General features: G+C 45.1%; 1 protein-coding gene across 1 annotated transcript in view; it reads left to right on the plus strand.

The window, feature by feature from the left end:
- Positions 1-2,551: 2,551 nt before the first annotated feature.
- ZDHHC17 (zDHHC palmitoyltransferase 17) overlaps positions 2,552-24,848 on the plus strand; it is a 63,199-nt gene continuing 40,902 nt past the window's right edge. The window contains exons 1-5 of the mRNA XM_083182591.1: positions 2,552-2,695; positions 12,639-12,745; positions 14,099-14,221; positions 16,311-16,388; positions 21,285-21,429. Coding sequence (XP_083038717.1) covers positions 2,567-2,695; positions 12,639-12,745; positions 14,099-14,221; positions 16,311-16,388; positions 21,285-21,429 — 582 coding nt within the window. The 5' untranslated portion in view covers positions 2,552-2,566. The remainder of the gene's footprint in view (positions 2,696-12,638; positions 12,746-14,098; positions 14,222-16,310; positions 16,389-21,284; positions 21,430-24,848) is intronic.

Consider the following 24,848-nt stretch of genomic DNA (forward strand, 5'->3'; position numbering starts at 1 on the left):
TTTCAATGAAAAAAGAAGACCGCTCGCCTATAGCAGAAGCTGAGCCGGCACCAAATGGCGCACGGGCGCTCTATAGGGAGAAGGTCTTACGTTACCGGTCCCGGGTCTCAGGGTGCAGGATCGCACGTGAGCACTGTCTCTATTGAAGCTCCAACCTGGATACCGCTCCGACGGTCACGTGTGCACACGTGACCAAGTCCTTGTCTGTCTTGGGGGACGTACGTTTCGCAAAGCTTGATCACCCGGCAGCGTCGAAAACAGGTGATGGTAATGATACATTAAAAGGAAATTCCAGAAACAGAGCATTGTGTCTAGGGTTTCTAGTTGTGTCTAGGATTTCCAGGAATCTCCAGGAATCGGTGGCAACCCTCTAGGAGGTTTTTCCGGTCTCCCGGATTCCGGGGTGACTGGAAAAGCCTCCACAGCCTCTCACTGCGGCACTGCCGCTGCTCGTTGTTGCGGGCAAGTTCCGGGTGTGGGGGGGGGGTCACCTCACCAGGCGCACAGGGAAAAAAAGGAAGGGTTGAGGCCCAGAGTGTTCTAGTTACGCCCCTGTGCCTGGCAGATGCACCCACTGCCCACCCTCCTAGTTCTGCCGGCTTAGGGTTAAATGGGAAAACTGTCTTTATCATTTCAAACTGACATTTACAGAGACCACACCCCACTTTTAGAATAGGTCCCTCAGACTTTATGAGACCATGCTGACTTCTACGGCACGCGCATTAGGGTGAGTGGTGGGGGTATCTCCAGAAATTGATAGTGAGTGAGGTGGCAACCCTACTTCTTTCCCTCCTGGAGAGGGTCATGTTGGGAGGAAGGGCAGGGCTGGGGGGCAGGGTGCCATGTGCCCCCCGGGACGCTTAGCCAGTCACTGGCTGCGGGCCGCACTGGATCACCATCCACCTCCTCCAGGCGGCCATTTTCCTGTAGCCGCGGCCGTGTTCTGGAAGCCGCGGCCAGCGCAGGAGGGCTGCCTGGAGGAGGTGGATGGTGATCCAGCGCGGCTCACAGCCAGTGACTGGCTAAGCGGCCCGGGGGAGCAGGAGGGCTGTAGGACCCCTCCCTCCCAGGGCCGGCTCTACCATTAGACAGCTTTAGGCAGCTGCCTAGGGCACCGGGATCTGAGGGGCGCCACCAAGTCTACAAATCATAAAATCAAGGATGCCTATGAGGATCCTTGGTGTACTTAATGCAGGAAGTGGCTGTGGAACTTGTAAGACCTCACCTCTATACTTTCCCTTGAGACCTACTTTCCTAAATTGCTGCCCCCTCCTCCTTGTACTCTGTTGTGGGTGACAAAGGGGAGGGTGCAGAGGACCTCCAGGGAAAGCAGGGGACTTGCCCACCCTCCCAGGGGGAAGCTGGGAGGGCCACATGTTTTTACACCGGCCCTGCTCCCTCCCCCCTCCCCCCCCCCGCCCAGCAGCAGCAGAGGGAGAGACAGCAACAATGGTGAGTTGCTGGTGGGAAATTCTGGCACTGTGGGGCATATGTGTTTCTGGCACTGTGGGGTCATTTCTGGCACTGTGGGGGCATATGTGTATTTGGCAGTGTGGGGGATTATCTGGCACGTGGGGGCATATGTGTATTTGGCGCTGTGGGGGAATATCTGGCACTGTGGGGGCCTATGTGTATTTGGCACTGTGGGGGCATATCTGGCACTGTGGGGGCATATTTGTATCTGTCACTGTGGGGGCATATCTGTCACTGTGGGGGCATATGTGTCTCTGGCACTGTGGGGGCATATGTGTATTTGGCACAGTGGGGGGAATATCTGGCACTGTGGGGGCATATGTGTCTCTGGCACTGTGGGGGCATATGTGTATTTGGCACTGTGGCGGAATATCTGGCACTGTGGGGGCAAATCTGGCAGTCTGGACATCACATTGTACGCTGCAAATGGGCATCATGGTATGGAGCGTAATGGGCATTACGGTGTGGGGAGCATTGGGTAATTGTCATCACAGTATGGGGTGCAATGGGCATCAAGGTGTGCGGCATAATGTGTAATTAGCATCACAATGTGCAATCTGCAGGTACACAATACAATCAAGGTACAGGCCACGCCCCCTTATGATAGGCCACACGCCTAATTTTCCAGCGCGCCTCCGGCGCGCACAAGCATTCAGTCTTCCGGTGAGGTGGGGGTATGGGCCGGTGCTCTGGACTTGCCCCCTAGGCTAAAAGTTGCCAGCCAGCCCCTGTTGGGAGGTATGTTGCAGGCCCTGTCTGGGACGCAGGAGTGGACCATCCCAAAAAAAATGGGACGGTCTGCGAAAAGCAGGACAATTGGGAGGTATGCATTCCATAGTGTGTACCTCCTAGCATTACTTTCTTGGGAGTCTATAAGCCTTGGAGAGAGATAAAGTCACAGTCTGCTCCTAACTACCATGTTACAGGTGGTTAAATACAAATGTTAAGTATCCCCGCAACAACGGCATAAGTTTATAGCTGGGGGAAAAATATGGTTTGTGGGGTTGTGACCATCTCTTGGGGGCAGCATCATCATCATCATCATCATCATCGTCTACACCACTACTAGCAGCAGGAGCATTAGCACTGTGTGATGCGGGGCGTCCCCTCCCCTCCTGCTTCTCATTACCCAGCATGCAGCGGGGACTCTAACACCAAGATGGCGGACACTATGGAGGAATATGAGAAAGACGCTGGCTGCGTCCCTATACTGCACCCAGAGGTGAGTCCTGCATGTATCCCGGCTCCGGAGAGCCCGGGCAGGGTGTGCGGTCGGCGGGCTAGACCCTGCCCTGTTGGAGGGGTGTGGTGCCGGCTGGTGCTGAGGATGCTCGGGGAGGTGCAGGTGCAGCATCGCGGCCTGTATTGACCCAGGGACACCGAGTGTACCACCTCTTCGCTACCGGCACCGTGCCTGCTCTGCCATAGTGCCCCTTACACTGCTGCCCTGCCAGGCTCCGTGATGGGAGGCCGGCCTGTATCTCACAGCTAGCGGCTGCAGTGTTGACACTTTGGCGGAGGGAGGGGGGTCGCTCCCTGGGATTGCCCTGGCTGGACTATGGCAGTACCAGAGAGGGAGGCTGGTGTAGCCCGGGCAGCTGGTTGGCCGGGAACCGGGTGACCGAGGGGTAGATGTATCAATGTTTGGAGGGTGATAAGGTGGAGAGTGATACAGAAGTAGCCAGTCGGCTCCTAGCTGCCATGTTACAGCTTTTGTTTGCGAAAAGAGAGCCATTTGGTACATTATCTCTCCAAGCTTTGCTACATCTCCTCCAGAGAGAGCATCATGGTGGGAGGGGGAGTCAGCAGCAGCTGCTGCTGCTGCTGCTGTTGTTGTTGTCCCAACATGTCCTTATTGCCGCTGCCCAGCATCAGTCACTACATCCTCACCATCTGCCCCTTAGGAAGAGCCCATCTCTCTGTAAAGAAAGGAGAGCTCTCAGCATAGCATAATGCTAACCATACACAGTATGGTATTTGCTGCTTAACTATTTCATATTATTAAAAAACGTTATATGTCAAACTAGATAGTGCGTACATACAGTACTGAACTATAATCAGTTACCGATCTTGTTCAGTGATGTCACGTGCTCTAAATGTCATTGATTAAGTAGCCAAAATGTACCTTCATGTATAGCTGATATGGGGGGGGGGGTCATTATCGATGTGAGTGAGATATTGAGCATACAGTGCTTCTGGGCAATATGTTTTAAAATGCTGCTTGGTGTGTATGGGGCTTTACAAATTATTTACAAAAACTTTTAGAATGTCCGTACTGTGCTGTGGTTTAGTCATGTGCATTATTTGTTAGTTTAAAGAGCTGTGGTTGAAGGTAGACTTGAGGATTGAAGTTGGAATGCGTGTTGTCCAATATTCCAAATCACAACTGCATGGTAACTATTAACTTTGTTTTATAAATCCAATATAAAGAAATATAGGTAATGATTCTCTCGTAGAAAGGTTTTACTAATCCTATCTGTATATTGTACCGTTCATGGTTTTGCTTCCCATTAACCTTACAGTTCCCTTTATTTTTTATTTTTATGAAAATGAAACGGTACAACTGGTTAAAAATCGTGACTTTGTAGCAGGAGCTAGGCATGTATATTTTATTATAGGTTGAGCAGCCATTCCAGAAGAATTCCGTGAAAAGTCAAGCCAGGCACAACTCTGTGACAAAGTTCTCCCCATGGACTTTGTCACAGGTGCATCACCTGGCACTTTTCTTACCCCAGCTGTCAATCTGTTTCAGTGTCCATGACGGACAGCCAGTTATATCGGCAGCACCAATTTTCACACCTCATTAGAATTGTCCCACTCCTCATTAGATCGCTCCCACTCACCGTTTGTCCCACTCCCCATTAGATCGCTCCCACTCACCGTTTGTCCCACTCCCCATTAGATCGCTCCCACTCCCCATTAGATCGCTCCCACTCACCGTTTGTCCCACTCCCCATTAGATCGCTCCCACTCCTCATTAGATCCCTCCCACTCACTGCTTTTCCCACTCCTCATTGAATATGTCCAACTTACTATCAATACCACATCTCATCAACCCCTCCCTATTAGTGTGACATAGCAGTGCAGACCTGTTTTTCTAACCATTTTGGTAAGTACTTTTCAGTGCTTAGATCAGAAATACAGAGTAGATCAGTGGTGTCTGCCTATCCCTCAGTGTTCTCACAGACTGTACGTTGTCCCACTAAATTCTGTACTTGGTGACTTACTGTTTATTTTATATTTTGTACTTGCTAATTGCTTTTTAGAAGGGACTACAAATGCTAGCTCTAGTTACCTGGAGTTATACCTACATGCAGGCACCAATGCATGCACTAATGGCAATTATAGTCTTGTTAGTACTCTTGTGTTTGTATAGTATCTGTACCCCATGACTAATTTCATGCAGTAAATGAAAATAACACCGGTTCCTCAGTAAATTATTTATGTCTATAGTAAAGTAATGGAGGTCCTAGTAGCAAGTGATTATGGCCCTGCCTCCCATTCATTCTTTCCAATCGCCAAGGCTGGCCTGCTTTCTATGGGGAAATTCCCAAAATTCTCATTATTCTAGCACCCTTTACCTAATCAGTGAGGAGGGCATATTTTAATTTAGAATGGTCTAATTTTTGATGTGATGTATCTCTATAGAAATTGTAGTTGTAGCAATGTTTCACACACTTTTGCCCTTAAAATATAAAATTTGCCCTCCTCACTGATTAGGTGTATATGTTATAGGAGACGCATCTCAGAGGATTGCCTGGCCAATAAAACTGATATTCTGATATTGGGTGCTTTCAGTCTGTCACCATGGGCCTTATTCTGGTCTGTGCGTACTTTCCCGAACTCTTTCGGATGGCGTTTTTTAGCCGTCTGCGCATGCGTGGGCAACGCTATGCGCATGTGCCACGCAAGGTCTCCGTACTTGTTCTCACTAATACCGTACAGAAATGTGCACCGCAATCACTCGGGAGATATGGGCGTATTAAGGGCGTCATTCGGAAGTACACAGGGGCGTAGTTTCAAAGTGGGCTAAACTGGGCATAAACATGGGCGTACACGAGGGAGTGCACTAATTCTGGTACGCGTACATTCGGACAGCACACCGAATGCACACGAACAAAAAGGCAGGAAATATGCGGTCTTCATAAGCAAGTATTGCTTTGCGGACACCACTCGGTCATGCACTAGGCATTCGGAACGCCCAATCAGTACGGGCGCACCTCAACCAATGTCAGCTGAACACAATACAATCCACTCCTTTACTCATTACTCATTAATTACACTCTTGTCATTGCTTCAATTGGAACCATTGCAGCTTAAATGGACCATTACTAAACACACAAATATATGCTGGAAGGCAGGTTCCCGTCCGTTCTGACGCGGTAAGACCGTACAAACGCTGTAAGACCGTGCAGAATATGTGTGTGTCCACCGCACACGCAAGGTTTGGATGTCGTCCGTAAACACACCCTGTTCTTCTAGTGTGAGTCCGTCCGTATGCGGAGGTCCGGTGGGCGTTTCTTCGGACATTGTCCGCACAGCGTGGCGTGCGGACCGCTCCGTAAGATTTCGGAAATGTACGCACCAACCAGAATAACCTCCCATGTTTGATAATTGAAATGGGAGTATCAGTTATTGCATCTTTCAGACTCTGGGCCAATAATTGAGCAATCAGCTGTTTATCAGTTAAGTGGGGTGATAATTGAACTGTATATCCAGCACAACTATGGTCTGTATTTAAGTTATGTTGTGCTTGATGATACAGTTTGAGTATCCCTTATCCAAATTATTCCAAAAACATAGTCTCCAAAATGTAATTTTATTATATATTTTATTTTTTGCTAAAAACCTGCTGGCTACATCTGTAACTACTGGGGAAATAACATATAACTGGCACTAAATATGTGCAAGGACATGATTGCTTGGCATTCAAAGTCAGTGCCTGAGATGGTACACAAACTTTGTTTCATAACCTTGGTTTATGCACATATAAAATATATATTTGTGTGTATTTCATGTGTTTGATGTGCTTATACAATATAAATTCAAGAAACCTCAAGATATATCTTTGAAATACAAAAAATATTCTAAAATACAGAATAAGCCGTTATCCAAAATTCTTCTGATCCCGAGCATTTTATATAAGGGATACTCAACCTTTATTGTCACACTAGAGGCCCATTCATGTGGAAGTGTCTTGCCCAATCTTCCTTACCAGTGGAATTGGCTGGTATCTGCCTACACACCGAATGATTTGAAGGAAGATGTTCCTGATCGATCGGACTGACCAATCATTCAAATTGTTTTATATATATCGTTAACAATGCGCGCACCCGCCAATCATTAAGATTGGTCTATGATCTTACATGCATGCAGGAAGATCATAGACCAATCTCTTGTGGTGTATCAAATTGTTCTGTGTGTTCACACAATGAACGATTTTTCAGTAAATGTCAGGTACATTTCAGTGTTTTTGGTTCTTGGTTCTTTCTCGGATGGGCTGGAAAATTGGGTAGATCTACAGGTTGCCTGAAAAAACATAACCTGTTGGTAAATCTTGAGGACAGGTTGGCCACCCCTGATTTAGCAGATGAAAACAACAGTATCAGTGGAAAGTTAAGGCCCATACACACTAGCTACGATTTTATTTGCAGGCGTGCACGTAGGAAAAAAATCCATTCACCTACGCCAGCAATGTATACGCAACTGCCATGATAAAATTATTGTTACTACCTTTGTGTTGAGAGATTCCCACAGTGGGCCGCCCCTTGACCCACCTTTTATCATGGTTTAAAAAAAAAAAAAAAAAACTTTGATAAAAGTCTATTCTTGATTTTGCACCGTGCAGTGCCCAGTACACATGATGCCACACACCATGATGCCCATTATGCCACATACCATAATGCCCATTATAGTAGTGCTTCTAGCACAGTGTGGTCTGTATATCAGCACTGATATGCAAACCAGACCTGTGCTACAAACACCACAGCAGACCGCAACACCCCAGGCAGGGTACAGGAACTGCATGGGTTTTCAAAGATAGCGGGTGCCAGAATGAACACTACGCATTGCACATCATGCCATACACTATAATTTCCATTACACATAATGCCACACCGTGATTCCCATTACATATTATGCCACATTAGTGCCTCTTACGTACATGCTAGATCAGGGGTAGCCAACCCTAGTCCTCGAGAGCTACCACCAGTGCATGTTTTGCAGGTCTCCTCACAGAATCACAGGTGAGCTAATTAGCTCCATCTGTGTATCTTTTAAAATGTGTCAGTGCAGCTGTGCAGCAGCTAGGTTGTCTGGAAAATGTGAACTGTTGGTAGCTCTCGAGGGCTAGGGTTGGCTACCGCTGATCTAGACCCTGTGGGAAAAATTTACCAAGATGGGAATAAGACTTCACATGTGATGTTGTTATGGGCAACCAATCAGATCCTTTCTACTATCTTCTAGAGCAGTTGTCGTCAACCCGTCGCTCGCGAGCTACCGGTAGCTCATCTGAGCGAAACGGGTGGCTCGACCACTGCTGTCTGCCCGGTCCGCCCGCCCGCTGTTGCCGCTGGCTTGCGCCGCTATAGCTGCCACCTTGCGCCACTATAGTCGCCGCCTTGCCCCGCTACAGCCGCCGTCACCTTCCCCCGCTGTAGTCCTTGTTACAGGGACCAGAGGAGACAGCAGGCGCTAGAAGTCATATTTGACCTCTAGCATCTGACAGGGAGCACCGCGCTAAGCGCTCCCGGCACTTCCGGGTAATGCTGCAGCGCTGTGTTTCCTGTCAAATATGACTTCTAGCATGGTGTGGGGGAAGAACGAACGGACTCCATAAGCCAGCAGGGGGATGATGGAGCTGAGCTCCGATGCTGCAGCAGCCAGCAGCGAAAAGTTTATTATGGAGAAATTTATTATGGTGCAACTGCCCACTATGCCCATGTGAAGACGGGCATAGTGGAGGGGGCAAGCAGTGACCCCCTTGTCAATGAGCATTAACCCCTGGCAACAAAAATGAACCCCTGACAGCAAGCAGGTAATTTACATTTTTTTATTAGAAGCCTTACTGTGGGACATTGTGTGCAATATGTGTAATGGGCATCATTTGTGTTGCACATGTTTAATGAGCATCAAGGTGTGGGGCATATGTATAAAGGAGCTTCACGTTGTGGGTCATAGGCATAATTGGCATCACGGTGTAGGGCATATGATTAATGGAGCATCACGGTGTGGCCTATGTTTAATGGAGTATCACGCTGTGGGGCATTTGTATAACGGAGTATCACGTTGTTGGGCATATGTATAATGGGCATCGTGTGTGTGTGTGTGGCATATGTAGAATGGAGCATCACGCTGTGGGGGCATTTGTATAATGGAGCTTCACAATGTGGCATATGCATAATGGAGCATCACGGTGTGGGGCATATTTATAATGGGTATCACGGACTGCACTATTGTGGTCATGTGTATCTGGCACTGCACTATTGCGGGCATACGTGTATCACACCCCCATTTTCCATGGCCGCACCCCATGTGGCTACAGCTCTTAGAGAGCTGACTATGCCCCCATTGCGGAAAAAATGGGGGATGTAGCCTCGCAGGAGTTCCACGGTAGTAGCTGAACCTTCTAATTTTTGGGGCATGCCTTCGGTACACGCAGATGACTTCTCCAGTGTTGGGAGGTATGTTTTGGGGCATTGCAGTGTGTGGCATAATGTGTCAGGGGCATTACAGTTTGTGACATTATGTGTAAAGGGCATTTTTTGGGATATTATGCAGATTTTAAATTTTTTTTTTTTTTTACTTTAGTAGCTCTTCGGGCGGTTTATTTTGTCGCGAGTAGCTCCCGACCCAAAAAAGGTTGGAGACCACTGTTCTAGAGCCAACCCTAGCCCTCGGGAGCTACCAACAGTTCACATTTTCCAGACAACCTAGCTGCTGCACAGCTGCACTCATTAATCACTGACACATTTTAAAAGATACACAGATGGAGCTAATTAGCTCACTTGTGATTCTGTGAGGAGACCTGCAAAACATGCACTGTTGGTAGCTCTTGAGGACTAGGGTTGGCTACCCCAGTTCTAGAGGGTGCTAAATAAATAAGTAGATTCTGATTGGTTGCCCTTAGCAACATCACATGTGAAGTCTTATTCCCATCTTAGTAAATTTCCCCCTGTTTATCTAATAGAAGAATTTTGGATAACTGATTATTCAGTATTTTAGAATATTTTTGTATTTCTATGATGTATCTTGCATTTATGTTGTTCAAACACATGAAATACACACAAATATATTTTATTTGTCCATGAAACAAGGTTTCAACACCTGAAAAAAAGTTTGTGTACTAGCTCGGGTACTGAATGTGAATGCCAAGCAATTTTTTTTCTTGCACATATCTAGTGCCATTTACTTATCATGTCCTCTGTAGTATTGTACCCAGTACTGCTTTTAGCAAGAACTTTTTATTTTTTATCCATCTAGGGCAGTGGTTCCCAACCTTTTTTCTCTCTCGTACCCCTTGATTAGGCTTTTCATTTATGAGTACCCCTCCGCTCAGTTTGAAATATCCACAGTACTTATGAGTGGAGTGGAAGTGAGCAGTATGAATGTCCTTATATTGAGGAGTAGTGTGCAGTCTGGAATTGGTTTAGTCTGTGTCTGGCCTCTGGCTGTGTACTGTCTCTGGGGTTACCGCTAACGCCTGGAGGATTAATGCTGCTGTTTCCTACACACCGTGTCAATGCAGGGCAGATGATCGCTGATGTCTGTGGGCAGCGCAGCTAGCTCCCAGTGGATTGCTGGTCAGGCAAAAGGGAGATGCTGATGACGCTGCAGATGGAACCAGACGTGATGCAAAATTGTTTGCTCCCATGGCAATGGGAGATTTCTTACACCATCAGGAGACTTTTTTTTTCTTCTTCCGCCATTACCAATATTTTCAAGTACCCCCAACTGATCTGCAAAGTACCCCCAGGGGTACTAGTACCCCAGGTTGGGAACCACTGATCTAGGGCAAAACTAGATGGATAATTTACGAGTGATTGGGAATAGTAATTAATATGGGTTTTAGATAAAAAATTACCGTATATACTCGAGTATAAGTCGACCCGAATATAAGCCGAGGCACCTAATTTTACAACAAAAAACTGGGAAAACGTATTGACTCAAATGGGACCCTCACTCGCGTATAAGCCGAGGGGGGCTTTTCAGCATAAAAAATGTTCTGAAAAAGTAGGCTTATTCTCGAGTATATATGGTATGTTTTTTTTTTTTTTTTGTAAACAGAAAATGGACTGGGAAACAGGTGACAGCTGAGAGATTGTAATTCTGTGAGTGAATATATTCTGTCACTAATGATACTACTGGTACGGAAGCAAACTACTGTTAATTGTTGAGAAAAATGCTTTTATTTTTTATCTGTGATGATAAAACTACAGTTGCTTTGGAGACCAGACAAAGTGTGTTTTCCCCTGCAAAGGGCAGTAATGTGGCCCCTGCACCACCCAACCAGTTCTTTATGGGGGTGTACAGTGAATAGTACGGTACATCCTTAGTAGTCTGCGCTGCAGCTATCGGAGGCTATGCAGCCAGGCATCCCAATCTGATAGAACATAGGGGGTTAGGATTAGTGCAGCACAGATAAAGTGACTTTAGGCTTGGGGAATTTTGCGGGTTTTTGCCTTTATTTTTTATTTTTTTTCAGCGTTTTAGTGTTTAACATGGTGCAACATGGAGGAGGGTATTCAGACTTGGATCGCAAAGCACATTTTTTAGTAAGATTTAAAAACCATGTTGCACTGCAGGAAAGGCAAATGTAATGTGCAGAGTAAATACTGGCTGCTTTATTTATACACTGCAACTTAGTTTTCAGTTTGAACACACCCCCACCCAAATCTAAAGGCCCATACACATTGGGCAATTTTGAGTGGGAAGCAGGTCGGTTTTGTAATTTGGGTGGCTTTTGAGATGAAAGCAGCTCAGTGTGTACGGCCTGGTGGTGAGTGCTACAAAGAAAGATACCAGAGTATAATCGTGCGCTATAAAAGCAGCCCTAGTACCACTTCAAACAGATTTACATACAATACCACACAGATTTTTGGCAGGTATCCAAAGCGCTTGAAAACCTTCAATTCAGGATGATGTAATCAAAGGAAGAAAGGAAAACAGCACAATAGTGTATTATTGTACACTAAAGTGACATCCAACTGTATTAATCTATATTTGTATCAAATCTCTTGGTCTACAAAACTAGTAGACAATCTCGCATGAAGTGATGGACGACGTACGTCACTAAGGATCCACTGTTTTCTCTTTTTGGTACGAATCTATATTAATACAGTGGGATGTCACTTTATTGTACAATAATACACTATTGTGCTGTTTTCCTTTCTTCTTTTGGGTACATCATCCTGAATTAAATGTTTTCAAGCGCCTTGGATACCTTCCAAAAATCTGTGTGGTATGGTGATGGGTGCTCCCGTGTCATCGCCAGCCACTCATCTGCTGTTATTACCAGCAGATGAGCGACAGGATGGACTGATTTCATAACATCCTGCTATGGAAAGTCATCCACCCCCTGGGAAAATCGCTTAAATGGTCGAAGTGAGTAAATGCTGTGCGCATGCGCACATTGTCTATTCAGCGTCTCAGAAGGGGGGGGGGAAACGGGGGGCGTGACCTAATCGCTGCTAATTTGCATGTGCAAATACTTAGCATATACCACACCCCCTTTTCAGACCCGTGCGTGGCTACCCCTATTACCAATCTTGTGAAGTTAAGAGGTATGGGGACATGTTTATTAATTAGTGAAGTACAAGTTCCTAATAAAGAAATTCAGGTACTTGTGTAGTTTCATGGCGCCGTGCGTCTGAGTCCCCTTGCAGGGCTCGCTTCGCTCGCCCACGCTGCGGGCTCGGTGGCTCGCTATTTAAAATCAACTCCCATGCCAACATGGATAGTGGGGATATGAACTATCCATGTTGGCATGGAGTTAAGTTACTTTTTTTAACATAGTTTGTGGCGAGCATATAACCCGGAAGTAGCACAGCGCCATGCTGGCGCCGTGAAACTACACAAGTACCGAAATTCATGTTATTTTTCCATCTGTTTTATTTATTGTGCCCAAATTAGCATAAAAATGTGATGATATTGGATGTCTCCTATAGGAAATCAAGACACAGGGTCATTTTAATCATGGGTACAGCACTGAAGCCATGGGACGTAAAAGCCACATGGATGACTATAGTACATGGGATATTGTCAAAGCCACACAGTAAGTATTTCTGACAGATGTTATTTGTGGTAAGAAACGCTGGACCGGTTTGTGAGGTTTTATTACACCCGATCTCGTATCTATTGTGACGGGAGTTCACATGTCAGTATTCAAATTGTGTTTTTTTATCACTTATATTGCGCCCATTAAGGTCCGGTTTTGACAGGCAAATCGACCAAACTAATGAGTGCGGCGTGAAAAGTGCCATGGGGGTGCAAGTTAGAATGACAGCATTGGCAGCCATACATGCATGAACGGAGCTACATTTGAATAGCTCCAGTGGGCGCCCTCTTGTGGCTGCCAGCATGTAAACAGAATATTTTTTACTTTTAATTTTAAGTTAGTATATGGTGCTTTTGCTCATATGTTTGTATACCATGAGGAAGCTGCTAACAAGGTCGAACACTTTAGAACATAATGCTGTGATCAGATGGATGATTGTGCTGAATAATATTTCATTATTTCGGATTCCATTTGAAGTAAATTACTCCTAATCCTCCATATACTAAAGCTACAAGCCTGGTGACAGTTGTTGTTTGTTCATCAGGAGGATCATTTGGTTTCACAGTTTATGCATCTTTTATTCCATTCGTGAAGCACCATATCTAAAGGAAATAGCTCTGCCTAGTAGGTTTAAAGGTGTAATGCCACCCATACACTGATCGAGAACTCTGTGCGTTTTGAATTGGACTGCATGGCATCTAGTTCAAATGCATGTGATGGGTTAAAGCACTGTGCATTTTGAACTAGATGCGATGCAATCTAGTTCAAAAAGCACGGGCAGCACATGCACGTCACTCCAATTTGAGCACCCTTAGTTAGAAATGTGTAGTTTAATGTCAATATTATGACATAACATACATGCTAGTGGCTTCTCTGAGTTAAATCTGAATTGTCTAACCTGCACAGAGCACTAAAGCTGGCCGTACATCAGAATGACCTGATCGTATGCAGGTAGTTGGAGCAATTGAACGAGGTATCATATGTGCTTTAAAAGCACATATGATCTGCTCACAGCCTCAAGCAAAGCCAATGGATCATACTTGCAGCACGTATGACCTCTCAACCTGTGGAACCCTACTGATATTCCTCACAATGTGCACACAATTGATCGCACAACCTGTCGAAATTGTGCGTTCAAGCCTGAGATCATTCTAGTGTGTGGCCAGCTTAACATAAGATGCATTGAGTAATGTAAAAAATCAAAAATTCCCGTATTCTGAAGGTGTAAAATGTCCTAATACCAGTAACGCAGACGTACGTTGCCTCCTCTTCCTACAGAAATATTAATGTCAATGTGTTATCTGTGATGTGCATAACTACAGATAAAACTATGTGCATATCTCTCTCCAGGTATGGAATATACGAACGTTGCAGAGAACTGGTTGAAGCAGGCTACGATGTGCGACAGCCTGACAAAGAGAATGTTACTCTGCTTCATTGGGCTGCCATCAACAATAGGATAGATCTTGTAAAGTTAGTATCATTTGATGGAGGTGGCATCCTTGTTACACTTCAGTTCCTCACCTCAAGAAAAAACTGCCCATGTCATGTACTCGCTGCCTAGAGTGCTCAGTATCACTACTATGTAATACTGTACAGAATGCGCTTTTAAAAGGGGAATATGCTGGTTGGCTTACCTTCATTGGAAAATGTTGTTGCAATCAATAGCACAATTTTAAAGTATGTTTTATGTCTGTAAACCTGATTACTGTTCAAAGAGGAAGACAGCTGCTGCAATTAGATTATAATGAAATGAAGAAGCCTCTCTGTGGAAAATCCGTTCACATCAAATATTTTAATGTTCTCTAGAAAAAAAGCTAGAATCTAAATATAGGTAATCTTTAATGTGAGCTATCAAATAAAGGATTAGTGTAGACAGTACAGCATCACCATAGTTAGACATTGTGGTGAATGGTTGACTGGTGCTTGTATCCTGTAATTTATTAGTGTGTGTGTGTGTGTGTGTATATGTGTATTATATATTTTTTACTTTATTTTGTGTATGTATATATTGTGTCAAGTATAACTGACCGGGTAAAAGTTCAAACAGCACCTTTATTTCTCCAACAGCAGTTGGGAAATTCACTTAAAGTGCCCATACACGTTACAATTATTGTATACATCATTGCATCTCGGTTTTGCGATATCTAGTACAAAAAGTATGTGCACCACATACTTTTTGAACTAGATCTCATCTCATCGCAAAACAGAGATGTGATATTGTATACAATAATTGTAACGTGTATGGGCACCTTTTGATATCAGCAGTTGTTACAGCATTGCTTTCCACAGTAACCATTTTGGTTAACCATCAAATGACTCCTACAGTAATCCCAGACCCCAGCCTATCACCCGGCCGAGTGTAGATCATTAGGTCGATGGTCAATGACTGAAACGTTGATCATGGTTACTTTGCTCCTTTATACTGTGGAACAGAGTACTGTGCTATCTTTACTCACTCCTAAATTTTATATAATAAATAATATGCCTGACATCCATTTGAGCCTCAGAGGAGGCAGTCATCCAGGGCAATATGCAACATTACTGGCCCAGGATAAATGGCCAAGAGGACAGACGAGGCAGTTGGCATAAGGCTATTAAATCTGAGCAATTTGACACTATATTAATTGTGTCAAGTCCATAATGGAGATTACACTATATAGCAGTGTGCTCGTAGAAGTATGCAAACAAATCAATGCGTTTTACATCAGGAAATGGCAATAGCCGATTCCTACGGCTATGTACCATCATTATCACATAATGGGCCTGACTCATAGTTGATTGCAAAAGCAAAATCTTGCAGGTGAGGCAGATTTGACCTGTGAACATAGATAGTTAGATTTGGGTGTGTTATATATTTTCTATGCAGGGTAAATACTGGCTGCTTTATTTTTTACACTGTAAATAAGATTTCAGTTTGAACACACCGCACCCACATTTAACTCTCTCTGCGCATGTTACATCAGCCCCACCTGCAGTGCACATGGTTTTGTCAATGTCAGGCTATTAGAAAAAAAAACAGTGCCAGTGAGTGAAAATATTTTCAGTAACTTTGTGATGTTGCATGTATTACTTTCAGCTATGTTAGGTACAATTAGCACTACATATAATTAGACAGGCCAATTCCGTGGCACTGGCAAGCAGCAACAGGAATCGGCGGCTGCACCCCATACTTCTCCTTATATCTTCCCTTGTTAATTGGCCAATATCCCCACACACGGACACACTTCTTTCATTCTCCCTCACACCCCTATGTTATTATTCTAAAATATGGAAAAATACGATATCCAAAACACTTCTGGCCCCGAGCATAATCGATGTAAAAGACGGAGCATGTACTTGACCAGGCCTTTCAGGACAGACAGCCTCTGACTGGGTGCTACCAAAGCAGGGCAAAAGATAATTGGCAGACTGCTCCCCCCCCCCCCCCCCCCCCCCCCCCAATAAAAAAAACTTCCAAAGTAAAATCTTAACAGGGTTTTAAAACTTGAAATTTGTTGTTTAATGGATAACATATATATATATATATATATATATATCATGTTTTTTTTCTGTATTTAAGGTTCTACATATCTAAAGGTGCTATTGTGGACCAACTTGGTGGGGACCTAAACTCCACTCCTCTTCATTGGGCAACAAGGTAATGTTGTTATGGTACACAAGTTGACAAAATGTGCCTACATACAGATATTTCTCGATCATCCATATGGGATACTGGGATGGTCTTAATACATTGGGAATAGAAGGTATCTGCAGGAGACGGGCACATACAAAAATCTTCAGTTGGGTGTACTGGCTCCTCCCCTTTACATCCCCACCCACAAGCCAGTTTAGAAAAATGTGCTCTCAGGAGAGGATGCACACTTCTGGAGCTCCAGAGAGTTTTTCTTCAGTTTATTTTGTTTTATTATTTTGGGTTTGCTGTTCTGGACTTAACAGCATTCCTGCTTTGTGGGAAGCCAGGGGAAGGGTAGAGTTACAGGCCTCTTAAGGAACTGAACTGTCCCTGCTGCAGGACCACTGTCCTGAGTGGGTGCTTGTCATTGCGGGCATTTTGCTGCAGCGTTACATACCCCCAGCATGCTGCACACTCCTGCCTTAGTCCGAAGACATCTGTGGTGAATATTACACGGGGTCCTCTCAGTGGGGTACCCCAGTTTACTATGCGGCAAGATGGTGGCAGTGATGGTGTTGTCCCTACACAGGGGCCGTGCAGCCACCCCACTAAAACTGGATGCTATGTACTGCCACTGGGCCACCAGGATATTTTACACCTCATAAAATGTTGTTTTACAGGAAAGCCCCAGTAAAAATATTAGTGAAAGCAACAGCGCCATTGAAATGGGAGGGGCATGCTCAGAGTGGGTGCCAAAACTGCTTCCTGCTTCTCCCTGTGTGACTGAAATCGCCATTACTCGACTCCAGACACTCCTCAGTGGTGTGGCAGTTGAAGGGAATCTGTTGCAGAGACAGCAAGGGTTTAGCGCTAAGAACCGCGAGTATTAACCTGGTTACACTCAGTGTTGTATGTATATTACTGTGGTTTTTTATGTATACTTTATAACCAGCTCCTCAATCTGGGAGCTAAGGTTAAAGGCCCCCTTACATTTGTCCGACTTGTCATAACGACAAGTCGGACCCGATTGTCCCAGCAGCTCCCCGGGAGGGAACACATGCGATGGCACTTCATATGCCAAGTTTTGCATGTGATGAATCGCATGCGATTTATCACATGCCACTCCCGGGGAGCTGCAGGGACAATGGGAGCGGGGGACAGCAGCAGGAATATACCCGCAGAGTGGGCAGGGGGGGGTTCGGGGTGCAGGGAGCCGGGCAGGAAGCCGCTGGGCAGGGAGCAGGGGGGGCGGCGGCGCAGAGTACCAGGGAGCCGGACAGGAGAACACGATGCAGCAGCAGCACTTCCAAAAAAAAAAGAAAAACCCCATACAAACGAATAGGAAGCCATTGATTGGCTGAGACCTCTGTCAGCCAATGAACGATTGGCTGAGAGAGGTCTCAGCCAATCGCTGATTGGCTGAGAGAGGTCTCAGCCAATGAATGGCTTCCTATGCGTTTGTATGGCCCTTTTTTTTTTTTTAAGTGCTGCTGCTGCAGCGTCTTCTCCTGCCCGGCTCCCTGTACTCTGCGCCGCCCCCCCTGCTCCCGCTGATGCTGCCCGGCTCCCTGCGCCTGACTCTGGTAGGTCCCCTGTTGTGGGGGAGCACGGCTCCGGGCAGCACATAAGATTTAGCAAATCTTATGTGCAGCCCGTCCGACCTCCCATCTCCGATCCGATGCGCACGGGGCCGCGCATCGGGTCGGAGGGGATGTCACCATATGCGATTTGGGACGATTTCACGGCCCGATTCATCCGAATCGGGCAAAATCGTGCCCAAATCGCATAATGTAAGGGGGCCTTAAGGGTGTGCTGGTCCCCTCAGTGTCTCTGGGTCCTATACCCACAGGCTTGTTAAGCTTTGGCACATAGAAGTGATAGAGGCTTTCAAATAGTTTTCTATAAGCTTTCCCACTGATATATATTCACTGTGTGATTTGTGTGTGTGGTCTCCAACATGGTGTGAAAAATAACCTGTATGACTGGGGTAGCCAACCCTAGTCCTCGAGAGCTACCAACAGTGCATGTTTTGCAGGTCTCCTCACAGAATCACAAGTGAGCTAATTAGCTCCATCTGTGTATCTTTTAAAACGTGTCAGTGATTAATGAGTGCAGTTGTGCAGCAGCTAGGTTGTCTGGAAAATGTGAACTGTTGGTAGCTCTCGAAGGCTAGGGTTGGCTACCACTGCTGTATGATATGCAGCACAAAATTCACCCCTTCATCTACCTCACAGGTTACTTGTGAGCAATGCATATCTCCACAGCTCAGTGGGGTGTCGCAGGGGGATTCTCAGGAGCCTGCATGGGCCAGCAGTATAACATTCATGCTGCAGAATGTGTCCTCGCAGCTGGCTGCAAATACAGTGCAGACCAAGAAGGTACAGCAGAATTTAAAACTGGAGACTGCCCTATATATGCAGCCAGTGGGGCATCTCAACGGCCAGTCCTAGCCAGTTGATATATGGCTAATTCAATTTATACCTGGGCATCCCTGATACAGGAAGGTCTGTTGGCGGATATGTCCATGGCTCAGGTGGCGGACAAATTATGCGGAAAAGGTGCTTTGTGAAGCGCAGAAAGAATTGGGCGCCATTAATGCACGCAAATCGGTCAGTGGGTAGCTGATGCTGGCTCCAAACGTAGTGTGGAGAATCTTCCTTTCACGGGAGAAAGGCTGTTTGAGAGTGAGTTAGACAACTTGATTTCAAAGGCCACAGCTGGGAAATCCACATTTCTCTTGAAAGCGTCCACGCAGCCCAGACGTCCTTTCTCAGGGCCAAGCCACTAGTCCTTTCGGTCTTCAAAGTTCCGGCCTAAGGCCAAAGGTGCTTCCACTGCTAACAGAGGCACTCGTGGAAAGTTCAGAAAGGCTCCGGCCTTTGCACCTCAGGAAGGTAGCTCCAATGCAGTTGCAGCTAAGCCCTTCGCATGACTATCCTCCCCCCTCCATGAGAGGATCTCGAGGTGGGAGGTCGACTGACGCACTTCAGCCATGTGTGGGAAGATTCCTGGGTGAGGGATCTTATTTCATGCGGTTACAAGCTGGAGGTCGAAAGACCGCCCCCTCACGGGTACTTCCGATTGGGACTACCAGCGTCTGCAGAAGAAAAGGGGATCCTGCAGCAGGCAATTTACAAGCTGGTTCAATCGCAGGTAATTATACCTGTCCCAGTATGGGAACAGGGTCGGGTTTATTACCCCAACCTGTTTGTGGTAACGAATCCGGATGGCTCGGTGTGGCCCATACTAGTCCGACTTGTGCCTCAGACAAGTCGGACCAGGGCATGTGGGCCTCGGCAGTTTCACTTAAAAAAAAACATTTTAGTTTATGGTTTTTGTAGTTTGTTTTTAATCTGTGAACATATAGAGTTTATATAATTTAACAAAAAACTCCAGTTTTGACTCCTCTGTCCAAAGGACTTTCTGTCAGAAACATTAACAGGGTAGATTTATTAAGCTTGGTGAAGTGATAAAGTGACTACCTGTCATTTTTTAAACCAAGCTTGCAACTTCACAGTTATGCCCCTTTCAGACCGCACTTTGTAAACGGTATATTGCCGTTTTTTTACCGTTTTAAAACGGTAATCTGTGCGGTCTGAAAGGTGCAGGACCACTAAACCGGTTAGAAAATACCGTTTTTTCTAACCGGTTAAAATGCAGGGTCCTACCCGTTTCAGAACCGGTATTTTAGGCTCAAAATTGGGTTCTGAAACGGTATTTAGGACCCAGCCAATGAGCTGGGTCCTAAATTCAGCACAGTGAATATTTAATGACGCTCATTAAATATTCAAATCACTGGAGCCGCCCCCCGCGCGCGTCGACACCCCCCCTGCGCGTGTCGACCCCCCCCCCCCCGTGTCGACCTACCCCCGTGCAGCCGGTACCTCCGTTGTGGATCCCGGCACTGCAGTTCTGTATGGTCGGAAGCACTTATGAAAAAAAGTGTCTTTCAGAAAATGGCTGCCCCATAGGAAAACCCGTTTAAAAAAACTGTCTTTCGTATGGGGGCAGCCATTTTCCAAAAGTCACTTTTCTTATAAGAAAAGTGACTTTTGGAAAATGGCTGCCCCCATACGAAAGACAGTTTTTTTTAAACGGGTTTTCCTATGGGGCAGCCATTTTCTGAAAGACACTTTTTTTCATAAGTGCTTCCGACCATACAGAACTGCAGTGCCGGGATCCACAACGGAGGTACCAGCTGCACGGGGGTAGGTAGACACGGGGGGGGGGGTGGTGTCGACACGCGCGGGGGGTTGTCGACACGCGCGCGGGGGGGAGCTGCACGGAGGGGAGGGCTGAAGGCTGCACTGGCTTTGACCCTGTATTTGGAAAGTTTCCAAAAACGGGTCTGCCAGTGTCAAAAAATCGGCACTTAAACGGTAATATACCGTTTTAGAGCTGCTTTGTGAAAGGGGTTTTATCTGGCAGACCCGTTTTTTGGAAACGTTTTCAAATACAGGGTCAAAGCCAGTTATGCGGTCTGAAAGCAGCATTAGGAGCTTATTAGCTGGACACTCTCTCTCTCTCTCTCTCTCTCTCTCTCTCTCTCTCTCTCTCTCTCTCTCTCTCTCTCTCTCTCTCTCTCTCTCTCTCTCTCTCTCTCTCTCTCTCTCTCTCTCTCTCTCTTGTTTTTCTGGCTTAGTAGGAATTTCTTGTTGAATGAGGAAGTGTCAATCATTATTTTTGCAGGCTTTCAGACACCATACTTTTCTGATTAAATGAGTAATTTGCTGCACCAAGTATGTCAGTCGATTATGTTGAGAAATAAAGGTTTAAAAAAAAATGTTTTATAAATATTTTTTTTATCATAATAATAAAATGATCCTTTCATATTCCATTTTGTAATTTTTTGCTATTCTATTTTCTCACCAATTTATAAATATGTTGTATACATTAAAAATAAACCATATTTCTTCTCAGACAGGGGCATTTATCTATGGTTGTCCAGCTCATGAAGTATGGCGCTGACCCCTCACTCATTGATGGAGAAGGCTGCAGTTGTATTCACCTAGCAGCCCAGTTTGGACATACGTCAATTGTGGCATATCTCATAGCAAAGGGACAGGTACCATTTTTTGCAGATACATTTTCTGTATGAATATTATGTATGTATGAATGTATGAATATTTCCTTTTAAACTGGTTTGTGGTAGAAGTTGGTTAAGTCACAATGTCCTTAATAATGCAGTACATGTGTTTTGCCATGATTGGAATAAAACCTAAATAAGACTTTCTAATTTGCTAATATTGTACTTTAATGAAACCATATTGATAAACATTGATATTCTGTTTTCCTCTCTTTACTGTATCTGTATGTCTGGAACCAAGATATATTGTATGGTATTCCAAATCACAAATCCTTTTTGGTAGAGATGGGCATGTCCGGGTTTAACCAGATCTGAAAACGGGATCGTAATGGCTATCCGGCTGTCAAATGTTTTGGAACCAATACATGTGACAGCCAAAGCCAGTAAGATCCCATTTTCAGATCTAGATAAATCCAAACCTGAACATCTCTACTTTTTGGTAGCATTCCAGCAAATTCTGTTTTAAAGTAGTTTTTGAGACCTAGATATATATAAATATACCCTCATATTGAGTTACAATGTTAACATATGCTAGATAAGAGTTAATAAGGGGGATATTCAATCTCCGGCGAGCACCTCCCATCGGGGAGATGCCCGCCGGGCCCTATTCAATGCTGTCTTCCCCGACAGCATTGAGCAGGGTATCTCGGCAGAACGAGTCCAACATCACTAGCTGTCGGGCTCGTTCTGCCGAGAACAGCCGGGAAGTGATGAGCTGCCGGCTGCAGCTCGCCTCTTCCCGGCCGCAACTCGCGGCCACACCCCCTTTTCGCTCCCCGGCAGGCGGGACATTGAATCCCGCCTGCGTGTTCTCGGTCGAGCTGACCGAGAACGGGACTGGATCACGGCGGTCGAGCAAGCTCGACTGCCGTGACCCTGACATTGAATACCCCCCTGAGGCCGATTTCACACAGTCTGGCTCCTGCCGGACGGTGAAATCCCGCACGGCCAGGGAGCCGTGCCGCACACAGTAGATTATCATGGAGGGGATGGCCACAGCCCGGCAGCCATCCCTTCCAGTGGCGGGATCCGGCTGCAGCCGTGCGGCCGGGTCGTGGCCGTCCCGTGTGAATGGACACAATAGTGTCCATTCACAACTAATGTGTGCGGCACGGCTCCCTATCCGTGTGAGATTTCACCGTCCGGCAGGAGCCGGAGTGTGTGAAACCGGCCTAAGACTTTTCACACCATAAACCTCAGATCCAGGTTATTGTTGGGTTGGTGACATATGGACCCGGATCGAGGTGCAGTGTAAAAAAACTGTACAACTTATAACTCTGGTCAACCAACCTGGCAATTCTAGCCAGGTTATAGGACATTTTAAACTTTGGTTGCCATCTGTATAATGGGTGACCCGGGTTTAGTGTGAAAGTGGAGGACCCGGGATAGACTCAGCTTTTGCAATGGGAAAGTAATATAGCTATTGTAAAGTGTATTGATGTTTATATGATGATTTCTGGGTATTCTGAAGAGTATTACGATATTGATATAGTTATCAATATCATTGGGGGTTATTCTGGTTCATTCGCAAAGGCACAATCACTCTCTAATGGACAAAACCATGTGCACTGCAGGTGGGGCTGATGTCACATGTGCAGAGAGAGTTAGATTTGGGTGGAGGGTGTACTTCAAACTGATTTCTATATTGTTTATTTCTGCAACTCCGCTCATATAGTTAACCTTTTGCAGTCCAAGTTTTTTATTTGCAGTTCAAACAGTCTGGTTTAAATTAATTAAATACTTTATTATTATTTTTCTTCAATGTTGAATGATTTTAATGTTCAAAAGGGCTCACCATTTGATCTGCTCTAGGGCTATTGAGCCTGACTAGACGTTGGACTTGAAAGGGTTAACTATATCAGTGGTGCTGCATATCGTGTAGTGTGTACAGGGCATTACAGTCCTATTTTACAGCTTTTTTTCACCGTTTCTCCTAGGAAACAACACATTCTCTCTCTGTAAAATGTATTCACACCTTTGGCCATTTGTTAGTATCTTCATATTATGGAATCAAAATGGATTATTCCAGAAATCTCTGCTGATCAACATAAAATATTATCTAATGTAAAAAACAGAATCCTAAATAAAACCCTTTTCTTTATTAATAACAAATAAAACCAGTAATTGTTGAGTTTATACATTTTCTCTCTCCTGTTTTATGCTGCAATTATAGCTGTATGTTTGCTTTGGACAGATGTGACCGCTGCACATTTACCTCATTCTGCCTATTCTGCAGTATTGCCTGAATCATTTCATGCTGTTGGTTGGAAACTGTTGGCAAGGAACAATATTTTTTTATTTAATTGACTCCATAGTGGCTATTTCTGCATGCCTTTGGTCGTTATCCTGACGGGATATACATATTCATTTTAAGGCTGCATCAAGTCCTTTTCCAAATTTAGTTTTTTTTATTGCTGTCTGTCTTGCCCCCCATTATTAAAGTAGTGGAATATCCCTGTAAATTTGTGTCTACCGACCTCTATGCTTCAGATTAATGATAGAATATTGGGAAGTGTGTGTGGTTTACAACAAGCATATCACTTAGCAGTGAGGTCTGAAACGTCACTCTTGTTAACCATTTGTGTGCCAACATCCCTTTGAGAGAGGTTCAAAAATGGCAGTGTTGCTCACATTTTTTATATAAATTCAAATAAAAATTGTGTAAAAAAAATTATATTTTCTATACAAGTTCAACATTACAGGTCATTATAATGAATAACAATGTTTTCTTGCCAATTTGACATTCACTTGGCACTCAAAGGGTTAATATAATGCAATACAACTTTCATCCTCTTGGTATAGTGTATGGATCTCTTGCAAGGTGACTGGTGAACTGAGTGTGGATTTCTGTTTTCACTCTCATGGTGTGTACACACTGTAGAATCCAGCATGAGATTTTGACTTTATAGTGAAAATCGTATCGGGATCTCAGTTATTTCACCTTGCGATCCCGATGCGTGCTCCCGGGACAGCACAAATCAAAACTCAGATAGACAGGGCAGCAATGACTATATAATGCAGATCTGCACTATATAGTCAAAATCGCATGCATGTGGGTGGCTTGGCATGCGATTTAATCCCGATTGTAGATTGCAAGTGTAGATTTATCTGGTATTGTACAATGTACAGCTTCTTCCCACACTACCATGGAAGACTTTAATAATGCAACCTCATAGAAATGCTCTTCCATGTTGTTATGGACTATGTCCGGTTATGCAATTCTCCAGTTTTTATATAATAGACATGACAGTGGTGTGAGAAATTGTAAGGAATTCATCCTTTTTCATATCCTTGTGGTGTGTTGTGTGTTACAAATTCTTAGACTGTTTATTTGGAAATGTATTAACCCAATGGTTCCTAAATGGTGGCACCCTGGGGTGCCTTGGAGCACTTGCAGG

This window comes from Crinia signifera, chromosome 4 (assembly GCF_055691185.1).
Source record: "Crinia signifera chromosome 4, ASM5569118v1, whole genome shotgun sequence".
Lineage (NCBI taxonomy): Eukaryota > Metazoa > Chordata > Amphibia > Anura > Myobatrachidae > Crinia > Crinia signifera.